Source organism: Anopheles ziemanni, chromosome 2 (assembly GCF_943734765.1).
Source record: "Anopheles ziemanni chromosome 2, idAnoZiCoDA_A2_x.2, whole genome shotgun sequence".
In the NCBI taxonomy this organism is placed as follows: Eukaryota; Metazoa; Arthropoda; class Insecta; order Diptera; family Culicidae; genus Anopheles; species Anopheles ziemanni.
Window position 1 is genome coordinate 31,899,148 of NC_080705.1, and position 22,862 is coordinate 31,922,009.

Consider the following 22,862-nt stretch of genomic DNA (forward strand, 5'->3'; position numbering starts at 1 on the left):
TCCGTGGCAGATTAGGTTTCAATGTTATGCGTATCTAAAGGGACAACCAAAAAGTGATGGGAAATAAATGTAAAGTTTAAAGGTGTAGCTTCTCTATTCTTTATTACCTTTTCCTTTCAAACTCTGACTAAAACTCTCTCTGCTACAGCTCGTCGCTCCTTTTTATATCCTACCATTTCTATTTCCATGTCTACTCGATTACTTTTTCGCCCAACTCACACGGCCTTTCCTGACATTTCTTCCGCCCCGGAAGACCTATACTTTTCCTATACCAAATTGATAACATTAGCCTACCTGCAGAGTTTGAAAGGAAAAGGTAATAAAGAATAGAGAAGCTACACCTTTAAACTTTACATAAATGATTGAGTAAACCACGACAATGGTGTGAAAACTATTCTACTTTTCCAACTACACAGGTCTCGGTACACTTTTTCGATTTTAATCTTTTTTTTACTATCAGAGCGAATGATTAGGGCGTCTTTGATGCGAATACATAACGAAATTATTTTTTAATAAGATCTAACTAACTTCATACTCGTTCTAAACCCAATTTCAGTTGTGATATCTTATGTTCAGAAACGAATTATAAAAAAAATAGTTTGATTGCTTCGCGCATTTGAAGCATACTAAAACTGAAACAAACGATATTTTGGTTTATTGAGCGATTAAAAGTATTATTGCATATGTTTCACATAGTAGTCACATTCGACGTAATAATTCTTTTTCATTTGTTTTGTTTCACTAATCTATTACACGTGATAAATGCCGTTCGTATTGAAAAGTTAATTTTTCCTAGGATTACGACGTTAAAAACTACATTACACTACTTTACGATTCCTGCGATAGTTAAAACATTGTGGAAGAATATGATCCTTCTAATGTAAGTTGTGTCGATCTGCGGACATTTTGTTTTTCTATCTACGGTGCGTTTAGCTCTTAGCAACATTGTGAGACAGTAAGCAAAAAATGAGAACGCAAAGCGTTTGGTTAGCAGCGCGATGTAATAAATAAAAATTGTTAAACATGAATTAAATAAAAAGTGCAGCCCATTGCATCCTACATTGGTTAGAGCTACAACGTATATGCAGGTAGTTTTGCAATTTCTATGAAGCTAAACTGAACTCATCCTCCGAAACCTCAACATCAGTCTGTGAGTTTTTTTACGGAAAAAATTATCTTTACTTCAAGCCGGTACACAGAGTTACTGATTGTATGCCTTACACATGCGGACTGCTGCATAAAAATGTCGCCGCATTGTACAGTATAGGATTATATACGGATAAGAGTATAGTTTCAAACGATTTGCTCAATTCATAATTAGCTTTTGTTTTATTGTTCCTACCATAAAAATATTGCATCTGAAAAAATTAACGATAATTCACTGTACCTTTATTCCAATTACTATTATGAAGCGTGATAAAAATATTGTTTGTTATAGTAATCTGTTTCTGCTTTTGTTTTAAAACCAAATGTAAGAGTAATTCTTCCAAACATTTCTTCTAGCTGTCCCTTTCTATTTGAGTAACTTCCTTATTTAACAGTCTCTAATAATGCAAGGGTCACAGTTCTTGCCAAAATTAAACCCCCATTTGTCGATATCGATAAACATTAAATCCATTCACATGTAAAAAGAGAGCTTTAATACAGATACATCTTTATAAACGTACATGAGATATTTATGCACTTTTCAAGTGCAAAGCTTATATGCTACCAACGATCAGCAGAAGTGTCCCTTCATCGTTTCATCGTTCATCTTCATCGATACTTAAGAATATTTCTGGTAGAATCAAATCCATTTCCAATCAATATATTGCACAGTTAGTGATGCTAGGAAAAGGTATTTCATTGAAATTAAAAAGTTCTATACAAGTTTGTTAGAAAGTTCCAGGAGTGCGATTACCAAGTAAACGCAACACGTGTTGCAAAAGCCATAAAAAGGCATAGTTTGGCAGAAGGTTGAATAAATGTATCAAGGAGTGTAGATATATTAATTGCCATCGTTTCCATTGTCGGTGATGAAGTTCAACAGATCCGATCCGATCGCACGATCACTGAATCGGTCAAAGTGTACCCGAAGTGTGCGTACGATGTTATTGTCCGGGCTGATTCGGATGCAGCTGTGAGCAGGCGCGCTACCGCCGTTTGTCTTCGGAATTGCACGATTGCAAACCATCCGATTGGCATGCAGTAGAAATGCTAACCAACTCGACACGTCCTCTTCCGTATCGATAGGGCGCGGATGTTTGCCGTACAGTATCTCCATCTGAAAGATTATCGTGATGACGGCAGATAGAAGAAGCTTGTTGGTTGTCAAGTACTGCGTCACAGCATCACCACCCGATGGGGGTCCAAAAGACTTGGATAGTCGCAGGAGATCTGCCACCGTGCCACGCTGCACGTGCCGTTCGAACTCAGTGTAGAGGCTAAAAAGTACCCCATCGACGTCGTCGCGATCCTTCCGCTGCAACAAGGGAATCGCGTTGAATATCATTGCCCACAGCGTCCAACGGAATGGATGATTCCGGAGCACTGCCAGGCTGCGGCGTAGAAGAATTTTGCCCTTACGAACACCGAGGATGGACGTTGTTTTATCCTGCGAAAGGCTGCCGATCAGAGCGGCTACCAGCTCGTCGTATGTTTCGGTGTGCTCCGGGAGTTCAGCTAGCGTGCCCCGGCCTCTATCGCCTCCGTCGACAGACTGATGATGCCGCTCCCGTAGCCTCTTCTCACGCAGCAACATAAACGCTTCGATGGCGGTCGGATTCAGCAGGTCCTCCAATTTTAGCACTATCCGGTACAGTGTCTCAATCAGCAGGAGCAAGTGACGTGTTTTACGCTGGCTCACCGAGTGCTCCAGGTTTATGCCGTTTCCGTTCGCATCCCGCTCCTCGCCCCCCATGACCTCCATGTCGATGATCTTACGTGGCGCCGTCACGCTGCCGCACTGCAGCTTTCCTAGCGAGTTCTCAAACTGCAATGGCGTATACATGCGAACGCTCTCCTTCCCATCGCCGCCATTCGAGCAACCCCCAGCAGTGGACTTGGATTCAGAACTTTTCCTCTCGCGCACGTGCAACATACCGGCGCTCTTCGCCATCGAGGACATCAGCAGCAGCTGCGCGTGGCCCGTCGGTTGGGTGAACGGATGGTTCAGCTGGTTATCCTTGTAGGCTCGATTGGCGGCATGGCTTTCACCCTTAAGCGCTGCCAGGCGCTCCTTAAACACGGTGAAATAGTAATCGCTAAAGTATGGCCAGTCTGAATTAAGCTGCGTCAGTTGGATTCCAATCAGCCACTGCTTTTCTCGATTGCTCATCAGGTTGGCATACTCGTCGTGGTCAACGCCAGAATCCACCCTATGAGGCATTCCATTGCTGTTCCGATATTGCTGCTGATGATGATGCATATACTGACCAGCATGGTGTTTTTGAGTATGTGAGTTGTTATTGCTTCCGTTACTATTGCCATTAAAGGTACCGGCCAGCTGCTGCTGCTGTCGGTTGAACGCCAGCAAAGGATGATTTTGCTGAATCTCCTGCACCAAGCGTTGATTGAACTGATTGTTTTGCATACTGCTTGCGTTTGGTTGCAGCAGAAAGGGTGACGGTGCTACCGGGTGACGCTGCTGGCCGAGGGAAGGGATCGGTCCCGATCCGGCTAGCAGACCGTGTAGTCCGTGCGACCCAAGAGCTGCGTGTGGAAAGGCTGGGTGCATAGCAAGATTGTTTATGGGGCCCGGAAACTGTCCAGCGGCAGATAACAGTCCATAGGGATGCGGCACCATACCCAAGGGAACACGACCCGTCTGTGTGAGCAAATGTGCAGCGGAATGACTATGCCCCGGAACGGAAGGAAATAGGGCGCTTCTGGTGGACAGAAGTTGTGGCGGGTTAAGCATTGGAGGAGGGATGACTGAACCTAATGGATTCATCACGGAAGGAAGTACCCCAACGCCGTGCTGCATTTTGAGTGGTCCATCCTTCGGTATTGGCTGAGTCTCGCGGGATTTCGCAGCATGTGTTTGTTGGTGTTTCCGTTGATTCCGCAAAACAGCCTGCTGCTGCTGTGCAAATAGTTTATGTTGCTGTTGTAGTTTCTGCTGCTGCTGCTGCTGCTGTTGCTGTTGTCGCTGCTGATGCAATAATTTTTGCTGATGTTCTTTTAACTTCTGTCGTTGCTGTTGAATTATGTTTCTTTCAATATCCTCGACCGACAGCATTTTCATTGGTGGTGTGACGAGACCCGGTGGAAATCCTCCATTCGCCATTCCTGACGATACCAGTGGCTGACCGGGAGTAGGAGAACTGTTTTGAAATGCTGATGAAACGCTCGGATGAATTGCAGCAGTTTGCGGAAACCCTGCCGCAACCGGCTGATGATGCAGATGGTGCGTCGCCACCATCAACGGACTGTCCCAAATACTCGGATCGAGACGTAGCTTACTCGCAAACTCGTCGCCGAAGCTCTGCGCCCCAACACTGCTGCGACCGCTCTCGTCATTGGTGTCGTAAAAGTTAAACTTCAGATCCAGATCGTAATCGTCGAACAGCAGTGGCTGGCTGTGGCCATCGTCAAGCTCGCTGCTCATCGCGTCATCCTCCCCCTTCGCACCCGTCTCCAAGCGGACCAGATTCTCGTGTATATGCTCCCAATCGCCCTTGTCCGCCGCCCCGAACGTTTCGTCATTGAGTGCATCGTACTCCTCCTCGTCGGATTCCTCCTCCTTGAAGTAGCACGATGAAGAACGGGACCGCTTTCCATCGCCTGCATCGACGTCTTCCTTGTTGTTTACCACCGAAAAGGTGGTATCAAACCCGAAAAAAGAATCCATTCTTCCGGGAACAGCTGAACGAAACGGAACTCATCCATCAAACTTTCATGATCCACTGATTACATTCCGACTCGCATCTTTGGCCCAAGGTATTTATCCACGTTTACCGACATCCGCAGCACATGCACATAAGCTAGGGTAACACAATAAACTTATTTTTATAAGGTTTTGAAGCGATTACAGCACGTTTCACAGTGAAAAATCAACTCGTGATAGGGGTACAAGTTAGAATCAAAAATCGTATCTTCTATCGAACCAACACATGACAAGTAACTGAAGAAACATTGTCAAATCGATCTAACTTGCACTTTTCCCCTCCTCCATTGGAGTATTGAATCGTTCACTTTAAACATAGACAATGTTTTGCCGGCAACAATCATATGGCGGCAAGAATTCCTTCAAATTAATGCGCCTTGCGTACGATGCCTTTTCTTCTCAAATATTAGGAAGGGAACAGTTACAATTGCTAACTTACTTCCAAGTAATAGCCGCAGTGGTCTACGTACGTTCGTTCCTTTCGTTGCCAAAAGTTCTACTATGTGTGTCTATTCAGGAAATTTCATGACCTTTCATGTAAATCAAGTCGGTAAGAAACCTACCAAATACACCCATTATAAATCTTTCATAGAATGATCTTTCAACCATCATGTAAATCTATTACTATTGTAAATGCACTTACTTTCTCGAATAATCCAAAACAGTAGCTGTTCAGCAATGGTAGACAATGAAACGGGTATTTCTCACTCCAACATCAAACACACTTCCGCGTACGAAACAATCAGTACTGTTTGAAGAAGCAGCTTTGAACTTGTCTAATGCCGGGAACTATTTGAAAGCATTTTGAAATAAGCTCTGTTTTTTTAAATAAAAGACAAATGTAATCAGTACACAAACAATAAACGACCTGCTCTTCACGAAGAACAGCTAAGAACTGCTGTTTATCAGGTAAATGTTGCAACACAGATGATTTGACAACTGTCATCCGTTAATTGTTTATAAATACCGATTGATCAGTACAGTTTACACAACGTTTCGAAACCGGCTGCTTTTGATAAAAATTTAGAAAATCAATGGCATAATAAAAAATTGAACAAGTTTTATTTGTTATAACGATTCGCTATGTAGACTATATTTCTAAAAAAGTACACGGATCATATGATGATGACGAAATCAATCTGAAATAAAACGAAATACTAAATTTCAGATTAAATTTTGTGTTTAGCATACCCTCTTACCTAGCAAGCAAATTACGGTACACTTTTGTTGGTACCACACATAGCGTGACTGTACTCATGTTGGCGCATATAACGGCTTCAATATCCGTATCATTCATGCCAGCAACGACCTCTCCATTCACTTCTACAATTTGAAGTTTTCTCTCCAGACCGCATCGTTGGGCGGAAGTGTTTGGCCTAACGAACGTTATTTCACCATTCACAAATCGAAACCCATAACCCCGCTGTGCATCTCTGGTAATCGTGACGTACCGTTCGTCTGATCTATCGAAGCACAATTGGAAAAGAGCTCGTGAAGGAATCCATTTCCGTGTCTTTCCGGCTCACCTATCCTTGGTGTGCAGTCTGATGCTGTTCCGTACATTCTTCTCCAACAGCTCGCGCACTCTGTTTAAGTCTCCGCCAGGCGACGTATCACCATCAAGGCACAGTATTTCATCGCCAAACCGGAGACCAGCCAAGTAAGCAGGACTTCGTTGAGCGACAGCGTAGATAAACAGCTTCTCTTCTTCGATCCGACGGATGGTGATACCAATTTTCTCACCGACTCCCTTGCGTATGAGCAGCTGGTGCATCGTAAAAGAACAGTATTTCAGATGTAATGTTGCAACAATTTGTACGCGTAGGCGTACCTCTCTAATGCCCCTGGCCGCCGGGATTCGTCCAACTTTAAGCGGGTATCTTTGCTCGATGATTGCCTCACCGTCCACAATGGAACCCTCGACGGAAGAGACAAATAAATCCTGAACTTGCCAGCTGATCGACATTGTTCGTTGCGGCACGAACTGCCCTGGTAAACTGGCGTGCTATTTCATCTGGTAGCAATTCGGCAGGAAATATGCAGCACAGAATTTGATAAGCCCAACAAGTACCACAATCCAAATGTGGGCCGATAAGCTTGGGATGAAGAATTTTTGTTTTTTTTTATTTTGGCTGCCATGTGTCTTATTTGTAAAAAAATGTTTTTGATAGATGCTTGCAACATTTAACGATTTGGTAGGTCATCGCTTACCTCACACTCTCGGTATATTGATGGTTTCTATTTATTTTTCCAAATCATCAATCTCAGTCAAAAATACAAATGAGCAATCAAATATTTTGTTTATAAAATACACACAAACTCGGATGGCTAGGAATTTCGCAAATATTTCCGCACGTGACTTTAGGGATATCCAAAGGAGTTCACCTTTTTCAGCAGCATCTAAAATGGTGTATTTCAAGAAGTTTTTAAACAAATTCCGTCACACGAAGAAAATTAATATTACCTCATTTTCAACTGCAATTTTCTTTTGAGCTTTCTTTCGATTCAATGCAGCACTAGTAACCCTGGAGGAATTGACTGAGCCCTTAAAAAATAGAATAAAGTAAACCAAGGAGTGTTCTTTTTGATAAAATCATCAATCCAATAAATGAAAAAATATACTTACTGTACTTTTGGTCGACCTCAGCAAGCCGGCCTGGGTCTGGAGTGTTGGCCTGGTAGAAAGGATCCTCCGGAGCAGGATTTGATTCGTCCGTTCAATCTCACGCACCCGTTCCCGGCTGAAGGAAATATTGTGCTGTTGTCCGGGAAGCTTTTTTATCCCAACTCGTCTGTTCACTGGTCGATCCAACTCAAACTGCTCCAATTCATCGGTCACAAAGTCTATGTGTAGGAGATGACTGGCGGTCTCCATATCGGATGGTGGATGACCGGACACTTGAATGTGGGAGCACTCCCGTTCCACCGGTGCTGATTGTTCTTTCGGTTCCTGTACCACACTTTCATCGTCCCCTTCCTGCTCGTCGTGAAACTCAGACTCAGAGTAGCGATTTTCGGTGTACTCGTCCTCGTCCGGCAGTGGTTCCGTATCCGTATCGGATTCACCGTCGTTCTGCGGGGTGTTCATTCTCGGTTTGCTTTCTGCATACAAGGGTGGTGCATGTTTGCCACCCTTTCGTTTCATCTCCCACATTCTAGGACCACCAGCACCGACCCAGGTCTCGGGCGTAGTTCTATCGGGGAAATATTCGGATCCCATGGCGAACCGGACAAAAAAGGATGTTTAACTGAGGCAAAATTTATCCTTCTGCAATACTGCTTTCACACCATTCAAGTGTCTTCTGCCCGATGCTTACTTCGCTACAGTTAACAACGCTACAGTGTTGTAAAATGAATAAATGAAAACGCAGTAATGTTTTAGTGCGCCCGTTGCCATGGGGAGCAAACCCTGCGGAGTTGTTCAACATGCAAACAGTTAGGCAGTATTCTTGAACACGTTCCGCTTGATTCGTCACACACTTTCGCTGTTGTTTGGCCTTGAGGAAAAACTTTTTTTCAAGTGTATGCTTATGAATGGGGGGAAAGTTCGGACGTTGGGACGAAGAAATCAATATGAAATGGTATATTTTTCAGTACGATGTTCAGTGTTGATACATATACACCTATCTATGCAATACGTGCTCAGATTGATTCGATCCGACTGATTCGACGATTCCTTGTGGGGCTTTAACGTTCCAAAGATCGAGCGATCGGAACAGGGTCGCATGCAAGCTAGACGGTCAATTCCTCCTATGAGAACATCCACATTTATATGGATTTTTTTTTCATATTTTTTCTGATCATCACAGATGAAGAAGGTGATGGTCGAAGATGATTGCTAGTCTTTTTAAGAAGATATGTAATGAGAAACAAACCGATGAGCTGCTTCCATTGACGTTGAGCAAGTTGATCATCGTTTCGCTGTCAACTATGTACGATCGCGAACGGGCTTAAACTAGACGGCAACTTCGGATCACCTACCAGGCTAGCATGCTCGGGTAGAGGCACACAGTTCCGGCCGGCTTAACACGACTGAACAGAACCGTTCGCGCCAGATTTCCATGAGGCATGCGGGTGGGTGAGAAAGCGCATGCTATCGTCGTTTGCTTTACTCTACCGAGCTCTTCGGCGCAGGCAATGCACTATGCGGGTCGTCGACGGCGCACAGTACGCATCATCCCCGATTGGTTTATATATGGCCCTGACCTAATCAACTCCCGGGATTGTGTGAAACCAATTTCACGGTTCATTGAGCACGCGAGATGCACGAGAACAGACAACCATGACGTACTAGGAGGAACCTCGCTTTCGAGACGGAGCATCTTCCAGCATCTCACGACCATAAAATCCATTGTTCTCCCTTTTCAACCATATTTCTTTTTATTTCATCCACCATTTCACTCAAGCGAACCGGGACAAAGAAGGAGAGCATGATTCTTATCGATGCCCCTTTTCACCATCTAACACTGCCGCCACCACAAGAATGCTTATTTTGTAGTGCCTGTGTTGAAAATATGCTGTAGAAAAAAATAGAAGAACCTGTTTTACATAGTTCTGAGACTGCCGGTACTGATGCTGCTGCTGCTGCGCTCCTGTTGCTTGATCGTCGTACCACACTGATCGAATTTCAAGCGATCGCGTTCTTTGCACCACCCACGTGTTGGGTTGCTGTCGCTTAAGATTTGGTGTTAAGGAAAAAGAAAGCCGTCTGGATCGTACTCCGCCAGGCACTTTGTCGTGTAGAACGTTTTATCACAGGGATCTTTGTACTGGCCCTCTACGGTCGGGAAAATTTTTTATATGATCATTGCAGCTCAACCCTCTTTTCTTGCTGCACCAGCTACTTACGCGTCTCCCGACAAGCTTCGACCGCTTCCTTGGCCTTTTGTTTCATTTCCGGTGGTAACATGGCATCCAGCTGGGCGAGTGTTTTCTGCACGTTAATTTCTCCCTTTTTGGTAAGCTGTATAAGGCGAATGCAGTAGCAAATTCGAATTCTCAAACATGTATCCTGTGTAAAATAACTTACCGTTCCAGCCATTTGGGCGATGCACATTGTGTAACACTTGAGCTCCCGATCATCTGCAAGAATTCCCTTCCGCAAATTGTCCAGCATTTCTATCGAATGCAAAAAGCATGCATAAGTAAATAGGATGTCAGTATCAAATTGAACATGCCGTGCAAATACCGGTGGACACTTTGAATTTGGGAGCACAGGCTGATCGCATCATGTCCATGGAGTTGATCAACTGTTTGCGAGACATCTGGAAGGAAGAGTGATCGTGTTGAAAATTTCATTAAAAGCAGCGTACGGTAACCATACTAACCGCACATTCGATGTGATACGTTCTAGTCCAAAGTATGAGAAAAACCGCGTACAAATTCGAAACCAACCACCAACCCATGGCGTTCAGCGAGAACTTAAGATTGATCGACAAACATTCCGCAAACAGACACAACCTGGACTCACAAATTACATCATGGATCGGTCACTGCTTCGGCACACAAAATGGGTTTCATTATGGAAGCGATTGCTTCTTTTAAATTGTATTAAATCCCGTGAACATTGGAGGAAAACGACGGTTGTTGGCTATGATTAATCGGCAGACCTGTCATCGGGTTTCGAATGAAAAGTGCTAATTAGCACGTCAACTGGTGATGATTTCTGTTATGAAGCTTACTTTTGCTTAAATCATTTCCTTTCTCGACCACGAAACATGGTCATTAATTGTTTTAAACGCACCTCATGTGTGTTTTATTCAAAAATCATTCTCGTTATTCAGAGTGCGTGTAAAGGCAAAGTTCAAGGGTCGCTGGTTGTTTAGGGAATGAATGAAATTTATTTCTTTTTCGTCTTCAGTGTTTTATCAGTTGAAATTGATGATAGTCAATCGGATAAAAATCCATTATAATTAACGTAAATAAAGTGAATTACCAATTTGTTTTAATCGGTCTATTTGGCAACCTTGCCGTACAAGCAAGTTAACTGTCACGTTGACAGTTGACGGCAAAAGTGCGCCAACTTTCATTCGGAAAAAACTGCGCAACAAAAAACACACCAAATGGATTACGTGAAAATAAAATCAATTTTATTAAGTGGATGTTGAACATAATTAATTGATGAATTAGTTTCGGTCGCACTAAGACACACCGCACACGAAAAAAACACTTCGTTTCCATGAATACACCATAGTGTCGGCAAAATGAAAGTGGCATAACTAGGCGCCCTGTGCCAGAGCTGCGTGCCTGGTACTGCGCGTTCGTGCGCTTCCATGCAACAACAAAAAGAAAACATTTCCCGGCCGAAAGAGAAATCCGACAACAGCGTACCGGCATAAAACCTGTTTCTACAGCACCACACCGTGCCACACTGGAATGAGACAGCATGTGGCACACCGAAAAGAGAAGAACTGTGTGCAATCGTCGGAAACGTAACAGCGATGCCTCCTTCCGGTCATGACACCCGCTGACGATGCCGTGCAGTTGGTTAACGAAATGTGTGCAAATCGCGCATCTCATGCCGGGTCGGCGAACGCCCGAAGCAGCCGTCGAGGGTTCGGATTGCTGTTTGTTTTGGTTCGTCGTTCGACCATGGGTCGCTTCGGTCCGACATTGGTCGTCGGTAGGACCACTCCGTACCAGGAGCGCAGGTAGGATGACAAACGTCGGCTGTTTGCGCCAAAACCACTGTCGCCTAGCAACGGAGCATCGAGCTGGCGGCAACGAGCAGCGAACGCTAGATGGCTCTACCATTCGGCTGGCGTCTGGTACGCTACCTTCTGCTGTGCATAGTCTCCGAGTAAAATAGAGGGAAGCAAAAACTCTCTGGCGGGGTGAATTCAAACCCGCTTGTGATTCAGCAACGTTGTCGGTCGGTCGCGCGTTTCCGTCTCTGGTGGACAGAAGTGGAAATCTACGTTATCGGCTAGCACACGTTTGGTCGTCTTGTACGAAACAACCATCGGAGTCGCGATGAATACAGCACGCGAGATGTCTGTATTGGCACCGTGGCACACCACCACGTGCTGGCGGCTTCCGGCGTTTGTGCGTGGTTACCGACGATTCACGAAAACCAGCAGCGACCCGCGTGCTGTTGCTGTGTGTACCACACGGACGGCACGGTGCACAATTTCTACCAGGAGCGCAGGTTACCCGTAGGTAAGCAGTATCTGCTACGAAAAGCGCGCTAGACAGCGCTGCCCCTGATGATAGACTACACAAACAACGGAACGGTAAGCAATCGGTGTGACATCATCATGCAGCCGATAAGAAGCAAGAGAATAACACAACTTTATATCAACCAAGGGTAATTGTTTGTTTATGCGGTTTTTATGTATTCATTTAAAATTATCATACTTTTTTGAAAAATGAATTATGACGAATATTTGTTGGAAAGACCTGATGTAAATGCGTAGTAGGCGCAGAAAAAAAATTCAAATGGTCCGATCAAGTGTGGCATTGGCCAAGGCACTATCACTGTTTGAACAAAATAAAAAAAAAAAAAAAAAAAAAGCTGAACATTAAAACAAATTAAAAACTAAAAAGTTGATATATTACTCTGAATCTAATTGACGGCAGATCACACAAGTGACATGATATTTCAATTTGAATGAAATCTAGCATACCACGGTCTGCAATTAACGTGTTAAGCGCTTTCTTAGTCCCGTGGAACGGTCAGAGACGTTTTTGTAGGGAAACCAGGTTATTGGGACCGATAGTACATTGCGTTTCTCAAAAGAATATCGTCGGGTCGGTTATTGAAACCTTTTGTTTAGGAGGCGTCAAGAAATTAACATAAAATTGACCAAAGGCTTTGTTTTACCACTTTTTTCAATGTTCTGTTTCTCCAATAAATGTTTGCACATGCAAGCATTTGCTCACTACTCACCGTCGATGGTCTATGACAAATTAATGACTGAACGGAAAGCAGTGAAAATGAACGTAGTTAATTGATCGATTCTCCGTTTCAAAAACATTCAAAAATCGGCGAACGAAAAGGTCGGCCACGAGGTTTAACCATATAAAAAATGTAATACTGAAATGCAAACAAAGAATCTTGTTCCAACGGTGAAATATGGTGAAGGTTCCGACATGGTGTGGAGGTGCATGAGTAGAGCAGTAGTGAAGCAGTAGCACTTCATTGATGGGGTAATGGATAACAACACCTACGTTCAAATTTTGAAAGACAATTGTAAAAAAGCACCGAGCAATAAGGATTTCAAGGAAAGTTTCTATTCCAACAAGATAACGATAAGCACACAGCCGTAAATACCAAGTTGAGGCTTCTTTATTAATGTCCCAAAACAACTCCATTCGCTCCTACAGAGTTCAGATATGAACTCGATAGAACATCTCTCGAAGATCTTAGATGATTCTATTCGTAAACGTACAATCTCTAACAAGGATTAGTTGAAACGCGCATTGCAAGATGAATGGGACAGAATACCTACCGGCACGGCAAAATTCTTTCAATGTAATTACATGTAGACTAAAAAGTGTCATTAAATCAAAGGGATACCCTAAAAAATATTAAGTCTTAACACAGTAGGCTCATTGCCTCGAAAATGGGACAGCAATCCGAAGTAGACGCATACTTTTTACACTCATAATAAATGCTTTTTTGTAATATTATTGGTATTGGACTCACTTTTTGGACTCGCTGTATATGAATTTTTTAACCTAGCTATAATAGCATAGCGCGAGGAAACACCACACCACAGGTGTGGGATCGAATCTCGAGTCTGGCACCCTCCGGTATTACGAACGGCTGACCACCGATCTATAATATACCGTCTTTCGGTCACACAAACTCTCTTCGGAGAGAGGCCTTGTCCCACTAGGGGATGTCGTGCCACATAAAAAAATAAAGAAAAATAATAGCATATCAAGTTTGATAAAGTTTTGTTTGCGTATTTTCCTGATGAGCTCATACGAACGGGTGTGGTCCGTTATGTGTAATGTGCAATCTGAGCTCTGGCATATAAAAGGCCGCATTCGATGCATTCTGCAATTAATAAGCAACTTGTTGTTGGAAGTGGTGTTTTCGGCCATCCTTACAATTTCCGTGAGAAAGTCCCTTCTCCGTCCGACAATAGAAATGAGGCTACTATTGTTGGTGGCCTTTGTAGTCATTGGCGCTAGCGCGGCCTCGCTGTTCGATAACACGCTTGTACAAGAGTGGAAAACCTTCAAGGTAATAATGAAATTCAAAAAGCCTTCCAAAGAGTAACAAGTGGTTTTTAGTCGTGCTTAAATTTAGTAGAATTGTTTGTCTTATATTGTGTGTACAAAAATGGGAATCTACTGAACTCTACTCATTTGCCTAATATTTATCTGCATAGGCCTTAACGGTTGTTGAAAACAATAATTTCATCTATTGCAGTTGAAGCATCACAAGAATTATGGAAGCCTTTACGAAGAAACATTGCGAATGCGGATCTACGCACAGAATAGAATTGTTATCGCTCGTCACAACCAACGATTCCAACGTGGTCTGGAGTCGTTCGAGATGGATGTGAACCAGTTCTCCGATCTATTAGCTGAAGAATTTCGCCGAACGATGTTAGGCTTTAGGCCAATGGGCAAAACATCGCAAGGAGGGTAAGTAAATGGTCTACGACCGGACGTTTATATAGAAGCTTAATATCTTCACTTTTATTCTTTGACTTCTTCGTTGGTTAGCTATGAAAAGCTTTTCCAATGGATTCCCCCGCAGGACGATGTGAAATTAGCGTCGAATTTCGACTGGCGTGATCTCGGCGCTGTGACACGCGTGAAGAACCAAGGTATTTTGTTGCACACATGTGAGTAGGTTGCAAAATTGTATAATCTTCTTTTGTAATTTCCACTTGTAAACCAAGGACAATGCGGCTCATGCTGGGCTTTTTCTGCGACCGGAGCGCTAGAAAGTCAGTGGTTTCTTCAGCATAGGAAGTTGGTGGAACTTTCCGAGCAGAATCTAATGGATTGCTCAACATGGAACGCAGGATGTGATGGAGGTATACCGTCGCGTGCCTACCGAGACATAATGGCAGAAGGTGGAATCAATCTGGAAAGTGATTATCCTTATCAAGAGCACCAAAACGATCAGTGCAAATTTAACCCTTCCGCAGTGGCCGCTACCGTTAAGGGAGTATATTCCATACCGGAATCTAATGAGACGGCGTTGATGCAAGCGGTGGCAATCAACGGTCCTATTTCGGTTGCAATAGAAGTATTAGACTCGTTTCATTACTATAGAAGTGGAGTCTATTACGACCCGAAATGTTCGTCGGCGGGTCTCAACCATGCAGTGTTAGTTGTAGGCTATGGCACAGCTAGTGATGGCATGGAATACTGGCTGGTAAAAAACTCCTGGGGCGAGGATTGGGGTGACAGTGGTTACATCAAAATGGCTCGCAATCGTAACAACAATTGTGGAATTGCTTCCCTGGCAGTTTATCCAATCATTTAAACTTGCGCGCTGTGGATTTATGTGTTTTAAAAAGTCAGACGTTAGACGTTATTAAACTCAAATATCAATTTACCATCGTTTCGGTGTAAGTAATTTTTATTATCCACCTCACGAACGGCAAATGCAAATTAGTTGCTTGCTTGTTGCAGAAATGAGAAACTGGTAGTTTTAACTAATACAGTTTGAATAGTTAGCAGCCGTTACATATTTATCCTTTCAATAAAAAGCACGTTTAACTAAGGCTGTTCAGCAATAAAGCAAAAAGTAAATTGTGTTTTGCAAAACTTAAACGCCTTTAAAATCAAAATGAACGGTTTGATCATTCATTATTCGAAACCGCGATCAGCATGATTTATTAACATTTTTTATTCTACAGAACTAGCACATGAAATTTGATAAGCTTTCATTGCCTTTTTTCCAGATGAAATCATACTCATGATATTGGCCCAAAACATGGTTACTCACAATTTTTTCTCATTCGTTATGAACATTATAATTGCCACTTTGCAAAAGCCACTATTTTATACAATGCTGTTTTACCCTGCAAAAGTAAATAAAGCTTGATATATTTTCATTACTTTTTTCCCTAATGTAATCAAACTCTTGGGAGTGGTTCACATTATGGTTTGAATGTTGGTTAAATGAGGGATGAAAACTATATGGGAACAGTCGTTGATTGAAAACATTCACCACTGTATATTGCTTTTTTTACCTTGCTATAATATTTCAAGTTTAATAAAGTTTTGTTTGCGTATTTTCCTGATGAGCTCATACGAACGGGAGTGGCCCGTTATGTGTTACGTGCAATTTGAGCTCTGGCATATAAAAGGCCACAATCGCTGCATTCTGCAATTAATAAGCAACTCGTTGGAAGTGGTGTTTTCGGTCATCATTATAATTTCCGTGAATAAGTGTAAAGTCCCTTCTCTGTCCGACAATAGAAATGAGGCTACTATTGTTGGTGGCCTTTTTGGTCATCGGCGCTAATGCGGCCTCGCTGTTCGATAACACGCTTGTACAAGAGTGGAAAACCTTCAAGGTAATAATGAAATTCAAAAAGCCTTCCAAAGAGTAACAAGTGATTGTTTAGTCGTGCTTGATTTTTATTGAATTTCTTTCCTTACATTGTTTGTACAAGTGCGCAGGCCTTAACGGTTGTTGAAAACAATAATTTCATCTATTGCAGTTGAAGCATCACAAGAATTATGGAAGCCTTTACGAAGAAACATTGCGGATGCGGATCTACGCACAGAATAGAATTGTTATCGCTCGTCACAACCAACGATTCCAACAGGGTCTGGAGTCGTTCGAGATGAATGTGAACCAGTTCTCCGATCTATTGGCTGAAGAATTTCGTCGAACGATGTTAGGCGTTGGGCCAATGGGCCAAATAGCGCAAGGAGGGTAAGTAAATGGTCTACGACCGGACGTTTATATAGAAGCTTATTATCTTCACTTTTATTCTTTGACTTCTTCGTTGGTTAGCTATGAAAAGCTTTTCCAATGGATTCCCCCGCAGGATGATGTGAAATTAGCGTCGAATTTCGACTGGCGAAATCGCGGCGCTGTGACACGCGTGAAGAACCAAGGTATTTTTGGGACGCATGAAAGTAGGCTGCAAAATGATATAATCTTCGTTTATAATTTCCACTTGTAAACCAAGGACAATGCGGATCGTGCTGGGCTTTTTCTGCGACCGGGGCGCTAGAAAGTCAGTGGTTTCTTCAGCATAGGAAGTTGGTGGAACTTTCCGAACAGAATCTAATGGATTGCTCAACATGGAACGGAGGATGTGATGGAGGTATACCGTCGCGTGCCTACCAAGACATAATGGCAGAAGGTGGAATCAATCTGGAAAGTGACTATCCTTATGAAGAGCACCAAAACGATCAGTGCAAATTTAACCGTTCAGCAGTGGCCGCTACCGTTAAGGGAGTATATTACATACCGCGTACTGAGAAGGCGTTGATGCAAGCTGTGGCAATCAACGGTCCTATTTCGGTTGCAATAGAAGTATTAGACTCGTTTCATTACTATAGAAGTGGAGTCTATTACGACCCGAAATGTTCGTCGGCGGGTATCAACCATGCAGTGTTAGTTGTAGGCTATGGCACAGCTAGCGATGGCACGGAATACTGGCTGGTAAAAAACTCCTGGGGCGAGGATTGGGGTGACAGTGGTTACATCAAAATGGCTCGCAATCGTAACAACAATTGTGGAATTGCTTCCCTAGCAGTTTATCCAATCATTTAAACTTGCGCACTGTAGATTTATGCGTAGTTTTTACCAATACAGTTTGAATAGTTAGCAGCCGTTACTTACTTATCCTTTCAATAAAAAGCATGTTTATCAAAGATTGATTGGCAATAAAGCAAAAGTAAATTGTGTTATGCAAAACAGCTCATCAGCCGTTCTGAGTAATTTATGTACTTTGATTTGAATATAAACCTTGTTAACTAGACGATTGCGGTAAATAAAGAATGTTGAATAAAATGAAAGGTTTCATTATTCATTATTTGAAACCGCATTCAGCGTGTTTTATTATTTATTTACTTGCTTACTTATGTGGCGCTACAACCGCTGAGTGGGCTTGGCCTGACGAAGCTCCATCCGAAACCGCTCACGGTCGCTCTCCACGCTGGTCCAATTCCGTATCCCGGCTTTTTTTGGCGGTAGCGTGTTTTATTAGCATTTTTTTATTCTACATGAAACTGGATGAAGTTCCGTTACCTTTTTTACAGATGAAATCATACTTATGATAGTGGCCCAAAACATGGTTACTCAAAAGATGCTCGCATTCGTTATGAGCAATATAATTGGTCACTTTGCAAAAGCCACTATTTTAAACAATGCTGTTTTATCCAGCAAAAGTATATAAAGCTTGATATATTTTCATTACTTTTTCCCCTGATGTAATCAAACTCTTGGGAGTGGTTCACATTATGGTTTGAATGTTGGTTAAATGAGGGATAAAAACTATATGGGAACAGTCGCCGATTGAAAACATTCACCACTGTATATTGCTTTTTTTACCTTGCTATAATAGCATTTCAAGTTTGATAAACTTTCGTTTGCGTATTTTCCTGATGAGCTCATACGAACGGGAGTGGCCCGTCATGTGTTACGTGCAATTTGAGCTCTGGCATATAAAAGGCCACATTCGCTGCATTCTGCAATTAATAAGCAACTCGTTGGAAGTGGTGTTTTCGGTCATCCTTATAATTTCCGTGAATAAGTGTAAAGTCCCTTCTCCGTCCGACAATAGAAATGAGGCTACTATTTTTGGTGGCCTTTGTGGTCATCGGCGCTAATGCGGCCTCGTTGTTTGATTACACGCTTGTACAAGAGTGGAAAACCTTCAAGGTAATAATGAAATTCAAAAAGCCTTCCAAAGAGTAACAAGTGATTGTTTAGTCGTGCTTGATTTTTATTGAATTTCTTTCCTTACATTGTTTGTACAAGTGCGCAGGCCTTAACGGTTGTTGAAAACAATAATTTCATCTATTGCAGTTGAAGCATCACAAGAATTATGGAAGCCTTTACGAAGAAACATTGCGGATGCGGATCTACGCACAGAATAGAATTGTTATCGCTCGTCACAACCAACGATTCCAACAGGGTCTGGAGTCGTTCGAGATGGATGTGAACCAGTTCTCCGATCTATTGGCTGAAGAATTTCGTCGAACGATGTTAGGCGTTAGGCCAATGGGCCAAATAGCGCAAGGAGGGTAAGTAAATGGTCTACGACCGGACGTTTATATAGAAGCTTATTATCTTCACTTTTATTCTTTGACTTCTTCGTTGGTTAGCTATGAAAAGCTTTTCCAATGGATTCCCCCGCAGGACGATGTGAAATTAGCGTCGAATTTCGACTGGCGAAATCGCGGCGCTGTGACACGCGTGAAGAACCAAGGTATTTTTGGCACGCATGAAAGTAGGCTGCAAAATGATATAATCTTCGTTTATAATTTCCACTTGAAAACCAAGGACAATGCGGATCGTGCTGGGCTTTTTCTGCGACCGGGGCGCTAGAAAGTCAGTGGTTTCTTCGGCGTGGCAAGTTGGTGGGACTTTCCGAGCAGAATCTAATGGATTGCTCAAAGAAGGACTTTGGATGTGGTGGAGGTGTACCGTCGCGTGCCTACGAATACATAAAGGCTGCTGGTGGCATCAATCTGGAAAGAGACTATCCTTATCAAGAGAAGCAAAACAAACAGTGCAAATTTAACCGTTCAGCAGTGGCTGCTACCGTTAAGGGAGTATATTACGTACCGCGTACTGAGAAGGCGTTGACGCAAGCTGTGGCAATCAAAGGTCCTATGTCGGTTGTAATACGATATAAAGACTCATTCCAACACTATAGACGAGGAGTGTATTATGAGGCGAAATGTACGTGGGGGGAGGCGCTTGCTCCTTATCATGCAATGTTAGTAGTAGGCTACGGTAAAACTAGCGATGGCGTGGCATACTGGCTGGTAAAAAACTCCTGGGGCAAATATTGGGGTGATAGTGGTTACATCAAAATGGCTCGAAATCGTAATAACATGTGCGGAATTGCTAACATGGTAGTTTTTCCAATCATTTAAACTTGCGCACAGTGGATTTATGCGTTTTTAAAAGAGTTCAGACGTTATCAAACATTAATTTACCATAGTTTTGGTGATATTATTTTTTATCATTCACCCCACGAACGGCAAATGCAAATTAGTCGCTAGCTTGTTGCAGAAATGACAAGTTTGTAGTTTTTACTAATACAGTTTGAATAGTTAGCATTCGGTGCATATTTACCCTTTCAATAAAAAGCATGGTTAACTAAGGCTGTTTATATTTTTTTTTATAAGTAATTTATGTACTTTGACTTAAGTAAAAGTCTTGTTAGCTAGTAAGACGCCTGCCGTAAGTATAGAATGTTGAACAAAATGAAAGGTTTAATCATTCATTATTCGAAACCGCGATCAGCGTGTTTTATTTGCTTTTTTATTCTACAGAACTAGCACATGAAATTTGATACGCTTTCGTTACCTTTTTTCCAGATGAAATCATACTCATGATATTGGCCCAAAACATGGTTACTCACAATTTTGTCTCATTCGTTATGAACATTATAATTGGTCACTTTGCAAAAGCCACTATTTTATACAATGCAGTTTTACCCTGTAAAAGTATATAAAGCTTGAATTATTGTAAATTTTTTTTCCGATGAACCCTTGGGAGTGGTTCACATTATGGTATGCATATTGGTTAAATTAGCGATAAAACTATATGGGAACAGAGTTATAGAGTTGTCGCGTATAAAAGGACACAATTGTTACTTTCTGGAAGAACTCTTTTGCGAATCGTTAATAGAAGTGCTGTTTTCAGTAGTTATTATAGTTTTCGTGAATTAATGGTTAACTCGTAGCCATCAAGCCTTGATAGTAGGAATGAAGATACTTGTTATAGTCGTCAGCATTATCTTAGCTGCCATCGTAGGCGTCGTTTTTCTAGTGATATCGTTCTTTGACAACATTCTTGTGGAGGAGTGGACAATTTTTAAGGTAACGTAGAAAGTTAAAGTGTTCCAGCGAGCAGAGTTTCAGTCGTGCTGGATTTACTTGCATAAGTTTTGCTTGATCAAAATGAGTGGACAAAAGTTGACCTGTGAAGAATTTTATTCTTTTATAAAAGCATATTCAAGTTATATCAAAATATCACCAGTAACCTAATCGTCGTTCAAAACAATTATATTGTGCATTCTAGCTGAAGTATGGAAAGCAGTATGAAAGCCTTTACGAAGAACCGATGCGGATGCGGATCTACGCACAAAACAGGATTCTTATCGCTCGTCACAACCAACGATTCTTGCGAGGTCAGGAGTCTTTCGAGATGGAAGTGAACCAGTTCTCTGATCTACAGGGTGAAGAGTTTCGGCGAACGATGCTAGGTTTTAGGCCAATCTATAATACATCTAAAGGGGGGTAAGTAGCTTATCGATAAAAAAGGTCGTATACAACCTTATCGTCTCTACTTTTCTTCCATGGCTCCTCCGTTGGTAAGGAATGAAAAGCCTTTAAAATGGATCCCGCCAAAAGATACGGTGCAATTACCGTTGAACGTCGACTGGCGTGATCGCGGCGCTGTGACACGCGTGAAGAACCAAGGTAGGTTGTGATACACATGAAAGAAGTGTACAAAATTGCAAATAATTGATTTGCATATCAAAATTAGGAGACTGCGGATCGTGCTGGGCTTTTTCTGCGACCGGAGCGCTAGAAAGTCAGTGGTTTCTTCAGCATAGGAAGTTGGTGGAACTTTCCGATCAAAACGTGTTAGATTGCTCAGGGGTCATTCACGCATGCAATGGAAGCACACCGTTCGCTGCCTACGAAGGTATAATGGAAGATGAAGGCATCAATAGTGAACGCGATTATCCGTACGAAGCGCAGCAAAACGATCAATGTAAATTTAACCCTTTAGCAGTTGCCGCCACCGTTCAGGGCGCGAAAGCTCTGCCTCCTGATGAGACGGTGTTAATGCAAGCCGTTGCCTCCATCGGTCCTATTTCCATTGTAATACGATATAAAGATTCATTCCAACACTATAGCAGTGGAGTCTATTACGAGGCGGAATGTTCGTGGGGGGAGCCGCATGCTGATTATCATGCAATGTTAGTAGTAGGCTACGGTAAAACTAGCGATGGCGTGGAATACTGGCTGGTAAAAAACTCCTGGGGCAAGGATTGGGGTGACAGTGGTTACATCAAAATGGCTCGCAATCGTAATAACATGTGCGGAATTGCTAACATGGCTATCTTTCCATTGGTGCCCGTGAACGGAAATATAACTTTTCCAAATAAGGTTTCGGATAAATTATAAAATTAGCATGCATTAGTTGCTTGCTTTTTACCAAAATGAAAAATGAAATGAAACTGCAGTTTGAATTGTAATGAACACTTACAAATCTACCTGCTTATTGATTTAAATATTTATCTATACTCACTTTTGGTATGAGGAAAGATTGATCACCGATAAAGCGAAAAACCAATTATGTTATGAAAAAGCCAAAGGCCTTGCTGATCAATTGTTTTGATTTGTGAAGAAATTTAGATCAGAATCGATACACGAGATGGTTTGTTTGATATAACCAGATTTTTTAACCATGACTTAAAAACAAAATCATCGTTTTGAGGGGCATCTTTTGTCTTAAAATCCTGAAAAAATGAAATAAAAACGAGGTTGAATTGCTTCTTAAGGAGTTTATCAGTCGGTTGATTGTGGGTTTATACGATTTAACAATAAAGTTTCAGGTAATTGCAAATATTACATTGACAAGTTTTTGGTATTAGTGATGCGTAATTTTAAATCTACTTCGGCTTAAGGAAATTAGTTGCTTGTGTGTAACGTGAGTGGCAAGTTGATAGTTAGCACTTTGAATATTTATGAAACATTATATATACATGTATCTTTCTCATATAAAGCATGTAAAACGAAGTTTGTTCCATAATAAAGTAGTAAAAAAATTATATCATACAAAACACAAAGGCCACCAGGCTTGCTGAGCAAT

General features: G+C 42.2%; 8 protein-coding genes across 8 annotated transcripts; 4 read left to right on the forward strand and 4 right to left on the reverse strand.

Annotated features, from left to right (window-relative positions):
- Positions 1 to 1,613: 1,613 nt before the first annotated feature.
- Positions 1,614 to 4,831, reverse strand: LOC131293396 (uncharacterized). The gene is made up of 2 exons (XM_058321474.1): positions 3,482 to 4,831; positions 1,614 to 3,409 (listed from the first exon to the last, which is right to left on the reverse strand). Exons 1-2 carry the CDS (start codon positions 4,829 to 4,831, stop codon positions 1,988 to 1,990), a joined length of 2,772 nt encoding a protein of 923 aa, XP_058177457.1. The 3' UTR covers positions 1,614 to 1,987.
- Positions 4,832 to 5,928: 1,097 nt separating this feature from the next.
- Positions 5,929 to 6,833, reverse strand: LOC131293397 (syntenin-2-like). The gene is made up of 4 exons (XM_058321476.1): positions 6,699 to 6,833; positions 6,394 to 6,632; positions 6,067 to 6,330; positions 5,929 to 5,965 (listed from the first exon to the last, which is right to left on the reverse strand). The coding sequence occupies exons 1-4, from the start codon at positions 6,831 to 6,833 to the stop codon at positions 5,929 to 5,931; spliced, it is 675 nt and encodes a 224-aa protein (XP_058177459.1).
- Positions 6,834 to 7,228: 395 nt separating this feature from the next.
- LOC131293398 (cilia- and flagella-associated protein 97-like) lies at positions 7,229 to 8,087 on the reverse strand. Its single transcript, XM_058321477.1, has 3 exons — positions 7,494 to 8,087; positions 7,332 to 7,412; positions 7,229 to 7,267 (listed from the first exon to the last, which is right to left on the reverse strand). Exons 1-3 carry the CDS (start codon positions 8,085 to 8,087, stop codon positions 7,229 to 7,231), a joined length of 714 nt encoding a protein of 237 aa, XP_058177460.1.
- A 1,468-nt stretch (positions 8,088 to 9,555) lies between these two features.
- Positions 9,556 to 10,134, reverse strand: LOC131282767 (general odorant-binding protein lush-like). Its single transcript, XM_058312308.1, has 4 exons — positions 10,056 to 10,134; positions 9,897 to 9,985; positions 9,716 to 9,830; positions 9,556 to 9,644 (listed from the first exon to the last, which is right to left on the reverse strand). Exons 1-4 carry the CDS (start codon positions 10,129 to 10,131, stop codon positions 9,556 to 9,558), a joined length of 369 nt encoding a protein of 122 aa, XP_058168291.1. The 5' UTR covers positions 10,132 to 10,134.
- Positions 10,135 to 13,964: 3,830 nt separating this feature from the next.
- LOC131293399 (procathepsin L-like) lies at positions 13,965 to 15,320 on the forward strand. The gene is made up of 4 exons (XM_058321478.1): positions 13,965 to 14,060; positions 14,250 to 14,467; positions 14,549 to 14,652; positions 14,728 to 15,320. Exons 1-4 carry the CDS (start codon positions 13,965 to 13,967, stop codon positions 15,318 to 15,320), a joined length of 1,011 nt encoding a protein of 336 aa, XP_058177461.1.
- Positions 15,321 to 16,263: 943 nt separating this feature from the next.
- Positions 16,264 to 17,573, forward strand: LOC131293400 (procathepsin L-like). The gene is made up of 4 exons (XM_058321479.1): positions 16,264 to 16,359; positions 16,507 to 16,724; positions 16,806 to 16,909; positions 16,984 to 17,573. The coding sequence occupies exons 1-4, from the start codon at positions 16,264 to 16,266 to the stop codon at positions 17,571 to 17,573; spliced, it is 1,008 nt and encodes a 335-aa protein (XP_058177462.1).
- A 1,014-nt stretch (positions 17,574 to 18,587) lies between these two features.
- LOC131293401 (procathepsin L-like) lies at positions 18,588 to 19,906 on the forward strand. The gene is made up of 4 exons (XM_058321480.1): positions 18,588 to 18,683; positions 18,831 to 19,048; positions 19,130 to 19,233; positions 19,308 to 19,906. Exons 1-4 carry the CDS (start codon positions 18,588 to 18,590, stop codon positions 19,904 to 19,906), a joined length of 1,017 nt encoding a protein of 338 aa, XP_058177463.1.
- A 1,279-nt stretch (positions 19,907 to 21,185) lies between these two features.
- LOC131293402 (procathepsin L-like) lies at positions 21,186 to 22,174 on the forward strand. The gene is made up of 3 exons (XM_058321481.1): positions 21,186 to 21,277; positions 21,357 to 21,460; positions 21,528 to 22,174. The coding sequence occupies exons 1-3, from the start codon at positions 21,186 to 21,188 to the stop codon at positions 22,172 to 22,174; spliced, it is 843 nt and encodes a 280-aa protein (XP_058177464.1).
- The last annotated feature ends 688 nt before the right edge of the window (positions 22,175 to 22,862 follow it).